The 9,161-nt window shown below is 48.0% G+C and overlaps 1 protein-coding gene across 1 annotated transcript in view; it reads right to left on the bottom strand.

Moving 5' to 3' along the window:
* Nucleotides 1-5,183: 5,183 nt before the first annotated feature.
* Nucleotides 5,184-9,161, bottom strand: part of LOC117191470 — a 48,320-nt gene continuing 44,342 nt past the window's right edge. The window contains exons 7-9 of the mRNA XM_033396327.1: nt 5,738-5,833; nt 5,523-5,669; nt 5,184-5,451 (exon numbers count right to left, since the gene is read on the bottom strand). Coding sequence (XP_033252218.1) covers nt 5,184-5,451; nt 5,523-5,669; nt 5,738-5,833 — 511 coding nt within the window. The remainder of the gene's footprint in view (nt 5,452-5,522; nt 5,670-5,737; nt 5,834-9,161) is intronic.

Here is a 9,161-nt window from a genome sequence, read left to right as displayed (position 1 = left end):
TCCTTTCCTTTTTTTGGTAGTACGAGTCCATATTTATGGTTCGTAAATATGAATGTGGGATTTTTGTCGAGCCATTACCAATTGGACGGCCATTTACGGCAGGCAAAGGCAGAGAGGAAGCAGAATTGTGGTCTTTTTCTAGTTTGAATTGCTTGTTGATTATTTGCTTGCCACATTTTAATTAACTGGATTTCGTTTCGCAGAACGAATGTGTAACAGTAAGCTTTTGGCAGCGAGCACTGCTCTGAAATATTCTATCTATGCTCCAAGGGGATTTCATTTCCACTCGGTCGAATGCGAAATGTGGAAAAACTATTTTCGTCGACCCAAGAAAACTCATGAAAGTGTCAGTGAACTTTGGCGCAGACAAATCCGGCCGAGACGGACCCAGACGGCCAAGACCCAGACCACACAGGGTGTGGGTGTAGCTGTGGGTGTGAGGAGCATGTGACATTTTCAGAGCTGGGCCAACAAATGGGTTCAGCCTGGGTTTTGGGCAGCAAAACATTTTGGCCTTCGCCATCCATAAATTTTCAGATCGCAACTTTGCTCTCCGGATTGCTTCGAGTTTATTGTACGTACTTTGGCCCCAGCAAATACGAGTATTTGAAGCCTTTGGCACGTACCTCTTTTTTCCGAAAGTTGGCCCATTGAAAGGCCTGAACTTCCACCAGCTGTTCATTTCTGTTAGGCCGTTGCCAAGTGGATTAGCGCAAATATTTTAAATTTCTGTTGGTCGGTCCACAGACAAGAGTGCTGAGAGGCTTTACTTTGCGGCTTAATTAAACTCAATTATAATCGTGTTGACACTTTTGTTATTCTGTATTCTGTAGTTGTTTTTGTTGCGGCGAAAGCAAATTAAAACTTCAAACTTGATAAATGCCGAGTGCGAACAAAACTTCTGCTCCATTATGGATTGTTTTACCTGAAGATTAGTTGGGAATCTCGATTGCAATTACTCCAACCAATCTCATTGCCGGAGAGTGGTCCAACCACAGGAAATTTAATTGCTTTCGAGTGGGTTTCAATTACGCAAATTGCATTAGACATCACCATGCACGGATTCCCAATGAATCCAAACATATAGTACTCTTAGCTGTATATTATTTATGAATCGGATCAAGCTATCGGCCTTGCCAGCTGTACCTAGCCCAAGTTTTACCCCAATCGGTGTAGGAATTCACTCTTGCTGCATCGCAAAACATCACCAAATGTCAGAAAAGGGGTCCATTCTTTATCCTCCAAGGCTGCCGCACTTTGACCTGCCTGCTCTACTCAGGTGGAGGCTGGTGTGATTGATTTGATTTCTGTGACCGACTGGGATGACAATCCATCCAATTCAATGAGCTACTCACTTTCGCCTCGAGTTTGTCCTGGGTCTTCCAGCTGTCCTTTGAAGTCCTCGTCAGAGGTATCGCTCCCGGGCGAAATGAAAGTCGTTTACATTTTTTATCAACTTTAAGTGGAAGATTATGGAGGGCACTTCGTGCTGGTTTTCGTACAACTTACCCCTGGGAACGTTTTCATAATTTTCTACCTCCAACATTGCCATTCATTTCCCATTAAATGTGCCGTGTCCCAGGACGGCTTCCAGGTCCCCCAGGGCGGCGGAAGATGTGCATTTATCCATTACCGTTGACGTTGCTGTCGACTCTCCTCTCCGCTCGAATCACCCGATTAAAATGTAATTATCCTGCCTGGACTCGGCACTCCATGGCGTTGCATTCCACGTCTGAAATTCAGCCATGTCTTGATAGCCGGAAATCGAGTTGACTTGCCCTATGCCCTGGCCAAATGCATGTGGAATGCACTCGTTCGGAGAGTTATGGCTGTGAATTCAAGTTAATTGAATATCTATAGACGTGCATGGTGCCGAAGCAGAGGGCCTCGCATAATTGTCGGCTCATTAAACGATAATGTAGGAAAATTGATGCCCGGCCTTTTTCCATTCCATTCCCCATTTTTGGGGGAAATTGAATTTCATAAACTTTCCGATGAAAAACAGGGTTGCGAGGAAGCCTCCCCAGGGAAGTTCCCAGCAGCAATTAGTGCGCTCTGTCTCGGGAGTGCCCGGCTTCGGAAGTGGCAGGAGCCCCGAGAAGCGGCAGGAACGTGGCCGAAGTCACCGACGTGCCGTGCCTTGCCGTGCCGTGCGTCAGCTGGGGAAAATCGAATGCCAGCGGAATTGCTGGCAGGAGGTGGAGTGGGAGCTGGGAGCTGGGAGCTGGGAGGCTTGGGGGCTTGGATGCTGGCAGGATGCGGCTCTCTCTGATGCCATTGACATCAGCAACACGGCCACGGCTGTTGTCATTCAAGTGTTCTAATCAATTCTGATTTAATTTTACGCCCAATTAAGTGTGAAAAGCTTTTGATGTTGGGCACACGGGTGCGAGCGGCAAATGGATGCAGACAAGGACTCGCAGTGGCGCAGTCACACAAGCGTGAGCATTGAATATGCCACAGATACATATGTGGGGTCGGTCCTTTGCTCGCACGAGTCCCAGTTAGGCTCTCACACTTGAATAAAGCCATTCCAGACATCAATATTTTGATCCTTCCCTGGTTGGGCTATTTGTACTTACCGCTGCTTCTGTATCCACGCTGTGGCTTCCGCACCCGCTCTCACTGCTCCACGCTTTCACACACTTTCCGTATGCATATCTCTTTCTCTCTCTTTGTGTATCTCTAACCATGTATCAACTTTCTTCTTATGACAGAGACAGACGTGGCAGATAGTTCCGCCAAGACATTATCAAATAATCTTTATCAACAGCCACAGCCAGCGCTGTAGCATCCGCGCCACGTGCCTACCTCCACCTCCAGCTCCAGGTTAAGTTTGTTGGAAACTTTATTCTGCATGACAGTCGATCCGATATCCCTGTGCATTTGGATTTGTTTGCAGGTAACGACAAGGCTCAAGACATTTTACTAATTAAATGTCAATGTACTTTTCCTTCCATTTGCCTAATTTACCGCTGTCAACAGCAAGACAAACAATATTGTAGTCCAAAAGAGTGTACACACTGGCCGCCCAGGGTTGTCACGCTACGATAAAATAAAAACAGCTGTGTCGTAAATGTGCGATTAAAAATTCAACGAAATATTTGTATCCCCGCGAAGCTTGGTTTTTGGAGATCAAAAAGGTCTTCCATATCCCGATGTCTCCGAAGATAGGGCTTATCCGAAGTCCCTTCAAAATGGAAGAGCGTAATCCGCTTTTACATTAAGTCGGATTTAAATATAAACTCTATAGCGGCAGATATTTAAATTTATTTTCTTGGAAATCCTCACAGAAATTTAAATGAATAAATTCCAAGTGCTCTTAAAGATGGGAAACCGAACCAAACTGTCGTCTAGGGCCTGAAATTGTCCAACTCCTGATGGCACTTCAGGTGACGGCGTAAACGCCAAGCTCCGCCTGAGGGGGGCCAGGAGGGCCCATGGAGTGGGGCCATAAAACAATTTTGTTGTAAATTTACGATACCCCCGGCCATGTATGACAGAAGGTACATAAATACTCGAACACATAAAGGCACGGGGCAGGAGGCAGTCGACATTTTCTTTCCACCAAGAAATTAGCAAAGGATGGAGGGTAGGAAACGAAACGAGCTCCATTGCTCCACCATTCTTTTGGAGGAATAAATTAATTTATTGAATGAACAGATTGCATTTTAAATTTATTATACTTCCATAGTATTGATTTTGGGGCACATGAATTTCTCTTTACATGATAGAAAATTTAGTTGTTGGAGATTGACGTAAGGCTAACCCCGGTTTTTCACACTGGGCTTAACTTTGTATTATAATTGGACATCCCATCGTATTTATGTATATATTAAGCCTATGTTTTGTGTTTGTATGGGGGTTTCTTTCATTGTCCTCCTCACAGGACAAGTGTCTTTTAATCAAATTACAATTGGGGTTAATTTAATAAACTCTCACTTTCTACCTTTCACAGGATCTGTTCTATCTTTCATGTGTGTCCTGTGGCTGTTTTAAATGTGGCTGGCGCTGTGCCTCTTGCAAATAATTCACTTTCTTTTGCCTCTTGTAAAGAGTGTGCGGTGTGTGTGATTATGGGTTACGTGTTCGAGTGTCTGTATGCTACGGGTGTGGATGAACATTATTGGATTGCATTGAAAGAACTGGTAGCTTAGAAATAATGTATCGGCACTGGCGTTACGTTGCCTAAGCGTAACGCCCAAGAGAACTAGTCCTCTGATCTACTATAATTGTTGAATACACGTTGCTTAATCAGACGCACCAACTGTGCATAATTTTGTAAATTTTTTTTTGGGAGATATTTCTTTAAACTTTTTTTTCTTGAGTTTTGCCATTTTTAAAGTCTATCAAACAAAATTTAGAACTGAACTGCGTAAAAGAAACAATTTAGAAGAACTGAAAAAGCCGAAATGGAAACGAGTAGAAAAACGATGTTTCTTTTTTTGAACACCAAACGCTGGCACGGCCCTGTTCGATGCGATTCGGCTCTGATTGGTTCCGCTTCAGCTTGAGATCGGTCTGATTTGGCCAACTGATTTGGGGAAGCAGGAAAGCGCTCCCGATTTGCAATAACAACTAGTAATACACGCATATATACGGAATGATATATATGTAGGCAATGGTAAACGAAAGACAACTAGTATTCCCTGGGGGTTGGTGGTGTGGTTGTGTTGCGCCCATGTCGAGCAATCGGAACCCAGATAGGACTGGGCTGAGTTCCTTCGCTGAGGTGTTTGTGTGTGGTGTGGTGTGGTGCTGGTTTTTGTACGAACATATTTGCTTTCTAACTTATTTCCCAAATTGATTTTGATATTCCTAAATTCCGGGATCCTAACTGAATCCCTCTCTCCACGTCAAGGTCCCTCAAGTGTGCTGCTGTAGGTGTCTATGTTTAAGTTTCAGGTGAAATGAGTTGACATGTGTGAGTGTGTGCGTGTGGGATGGGCTACCACTGCGCCGTTTCTATCTCCGGACTACGAACGCCGCTCAGTAGACAATGAGCAGGTTGTTCTCATTGAAGCCGGCGGAGTGTCCGGCGTTGCGTACAATGAAACAGGATCCATCGAAGTGCATGCGCTTCTCATTGCGACTACAAAGGACAGAACAGAACGGAAGTTAGCAGAGCAGGATGACGGGCGAGGGGGAGGGGGAGGGGGGGGTTGAGAGCATCGGTTTGAGACTCACCGAACAAACAGATGCGAGGTCTTGCCCAGAGAGGCAGTGCAATGGATGCCAGGTGTGGTCAAAGTGGCCGATCCATTGCCGGGACTGGTGCGAATCAAGCACTTGTTGTCCACACGAGTGACCTTCACCAGGCCATCGGCTGCCTGGGTGATGCGAAATCCGTTTATGTCATAGATCTCAGTGCCATCCTCGGTACAGGTGTAAGCTGAATTGGCAATCACGTCATGGGCTTCAGCCATATAAGAGGGACCATGGCGCGAGTCGCTGCAAGAAGTTCGGGAATTAAATCGAAATTAGCCAAATAAGAAGCGATGCAATTGGCCGGGGTGACTCACTCATAGAACACTGCCAGGGTGTAGTCCTTGGTCAGATCGGTGAAAGTGTCGGTTGTGGTGCGCGTCCCGGCTGTGTCCACCAGGTAGATGAGAGCGCACGCCTCGCTGGTGAAGCTCACACCCTTGTACCACATCTTGGCATAGCGACTGTAATGGGAAGATAATTCAAAGGATTCAAAAGATGCCACGTTGGGGTAAGGGCCATTCCCACTCACACAAAGTTATTGCCCTTCATGCCGTCGTAGCTGACTATTTCGACTTTAGCGCCGCTCTGCAAGATGCGTCCATTGGGGTGGATCAAAGCCGAGTTGCTGCAGTTGCGTGATAGAGCAACTGCCACCATGCTGCGCTGATTGAGCACGCGCACCGCCTTGTCCAGAGTCATGTCAATGCTGCCCCATGCAAAGAAAGGTATTAACATTAGGGGTCGGTCTTAAAGAAGAGCCAAGGGGCTGGGGGCGTCCACACTCACCGCACGCCATCGCGGAGGCGCAACTGGATGGTGCCGTTCGTCATGGCAATGGGTCCAGAGCCGGGACATGCCGGCGGTGTGTGGTTCTCGAGCTCGAAGTTGCGTGTGCTGCTCACGCGTGCCAAGGCGTATGGTGGAGGGGCATTGGAGACGGCAACTGTTGGGAATTCTGAGATTGAGCATAGAATCGGCTAGATTTACAGATATGCAGGATTTTGGGGGAAATTGAATTTCATAAACTTTCCGATGAAAAACAGGGTTGCGGGGAGCTCCCAGGGAAGTTCCAGCAGCAATTAGTGCGCTCTGTTCGGGAGTGCCGGCTTCGGAAGTGGCAGGAGCCCGAGAAGCGGCAGGAACGTGGCGAAGTCACCGACGTGCCGTGCCTTGCCGTGCGTGCGTCAGCTGGGGAAAATCGAAACCAAAAAGTTTGTTTATGCTTAGAATGCCAGCGGAATTGCTGGCAGGAGGTGGAGTGGGAGCTGGGAGCTGGGAGGCTTGGGGGCTTGGATGCTGGCAGGATGCGGCTCTCTCTGATGCCATTGACATCAGCAACACGGCCACGGCTGTTGTCATTCAAGCGTTCTAATCAATTCTGATTTAATTTTACGCCCAATTAAGTGTGAAAAGCTTTTAATGTTGGGCACACGGATGCGAGCGGCAAATGGATGCAGACAAGGACTCGCAGGGGCGCAGTCACACAAGCGTGAGCATTGAATATGCCACAGATACATATGTGGGGTCGGTCCTTTGCTCGCACGAGTCCCAGTTAGGCTCTCACACTTGAATAAAGCCATTCCAGACATCAATATTTTGATCCTTCCCTGGTTGGGCTATTTGTATTTACCGCTGCTTCTGTATTCACGCTGTGGCTTCCGCACCCGCTCTCACTGCTCCACGCTTTCACACACTTTCCGTATGCATATCTCTTTCTCTCTCTTTGTGTATCTCTAACCATGTAACAACTTTCTTCTTATGACAGAGACAGACGTGGCAGATAGTTCCGCCAAGACATTATCCAATAATCTTTATCAACAGCCACAGCCAGCGCTGTAGCATCCGCGCCGCGTGCCTACCTCCACCTCCAGCTCCAGGTTAAGTTTGTTGGAAACTTTAGTCTGCATGACAGTCGATCCGATATCCCTGTGCATTTGGATTTGTTTGCAGGTAACGACAAGGCTCAAGACATTTCACTTATTAAATATCAATGTACTTTTCCTTCCATTTGCCTAATTTACCGCTGTCAACAGCAAGACAAACAATATTGTAGTCCAAAAGAGTGTACACACTGGCCGCCCAGGGTTGTCACGCTACGATAAAATAAAAACAGCTGTGTCGTAAATGTGAGATTAAAAATTCAACGAAATATTTGTATCCCCGCGAAGCTTGGTTTTTGGAGATCAAAAAGGTCTTCCATATCCCGATTGTTTGTAGTGGGGCGGATCGAAGCTCAACTCTCCCACAACGCAATTGCTGTAGCCGTCATAAGAAATGAAAACCGTTATGTTTAGTGGTATATATATAATTATGTGTGTGTATTTGGTTGGACGGTCGCGCGGTAGATCGGCCGTCTGAAGCTGGGGTGAAATCGTAACTGCTTAACTCTATGCCTTATGGTTCTTTTTCTGCCGTGAGCGCCGTGTGGATCGTGGATTGTGGATCCGAGCGCCCCTCCGAGCGCGCGAGAGCGAGTTGGGACCGGGGCGCACGGAGTTGGCACAGTGCGCGGAAATTGTTTACGGCTGGCCTGAACATCCTCCCATCCCCTTGCAGGATTGCAAAGTATAATGGGGTGGCCTATGGCTGGGCGTACGCCCCGGACCCGATTCATCCCAAAAAAGGCGCTCTGGACTTGACAAGGACGTCGACTCAGTGTCGCTCCACGGTCGGATAGGCGTGAGGATGCGCAAAACAGGGGTTTGTCTTGAGGAATCTGTGGATGGCGCCGTGGTTCCTACGCCGGGGCGGCTCGCGGGGAGACGAGTGTGTCGTTCGTCGTGAGCCGATGTAGATGGCGACGGTACAGTCGGGGCTGAGCGGGCTGGACGACGAGGGCGGCGTTTTGCATGGTTCGATTTAGATGGCGACGATGCTCCCGAGGCTGAGCGGGCCGGACGACGAGACTTGGGTACGTGGAGTAGCGTGTGGTTGTTTTCGCCGGAGTGTTGGTGAGCCAGGCAGTTCCCGCAATACTGGTTGATAAGGACAGCTCGGAGTTTCTCTTCGGGGCTCAGGAGAAGAAATTGGTGGTAGGTCCGTAGCGGATGGACTCCTTGGCAGATTCGGCAACGGTAGGAGCCAATTTCCCGAGCACGTCGGTTCTCCCTGGTGCGGTTGGCGCGGGGACGTGGGGCCATATCTGGGTGCGGAGAACTAAATTGAAATAAAGGCGTCGAAGACGCATTAGTAACGATCTTGGAACGGGTGAGAGGCACATTTAAGACATTGGAAATTGCCGCCCGGTTACATAGTCTGGTGAGCCTATGTTGATCTAAGGACGGATTCACCTTCGAGTTCAGGCTTGAATTCGGACCGGAGCGTAGAGCTTTCATACAGTGCATATTTTGGAAATATTTCCGTCGGTCAGGAGACCGTTCGAGAACTTCTGCGGAGGGAGCTGGAAGGAAATTGCTGTCGTAAAAAGACCCCGAGTCTTCTACCAGTGTGATTGGTCGTCTGGAAATTTGACTCGAGAACGATGAGATTTGATTCATCACCTGAGGCACTGGACCTGTGAGTACCCAGCCGAAAATGGTCTCCTGCCCGAGGAGAGAGCCACAGATGTTGGTCAGTGAGCCACTTAACTGAATGGACGGAAGGATATCCGCTCCAATCAGGATATCTATTTGTGAACTCTCATAGAAGGTCGGATCCGCCCATGAGAGGTTCGGAATATTCGCGGCCAATTCCGGAATAACGTAGGCTGTGGCATTTAGTTGTAAGCCCGGCTTAGTCGGAGAACGGATGGAAAAACTGCAGAGCTTCTTTGACTGAGCGGATACGGCATTATTTAGGCCGGAGACCTGTGCCTGGATACGTTGGAATGGCAATTTGATCATGTCCACAAGACGTTCTGTAATGAACGTTGCCTCTGAGCCAGAGTCGATCAGAGCGCGGGCGTGGAAAGTTTTTCCCAGGTGGCAAATATTAACGATAGCCGTGCCTAGGAG

This window comes from Drosophila miranda (assembly GCF_003369915.1).
Source record: "Drosophila miranda strain MSH22 chromosome Y unlocalized genomic scaffold, D.miranda_PacBio2.1 Contig_Y1_pilon, whole genome shotgun sequence".
Taxonomy (NCBI): Eukaryota; Metazoa; Arthropoda; class Insecta; order Diptera; family Drosophilidae; genus Drosophila; species Drosophila miranda.
Note: the sequence above shows the minus strand (reverse complement) of the source record. Positions and strands in the feature narration are given on the sequence as shown.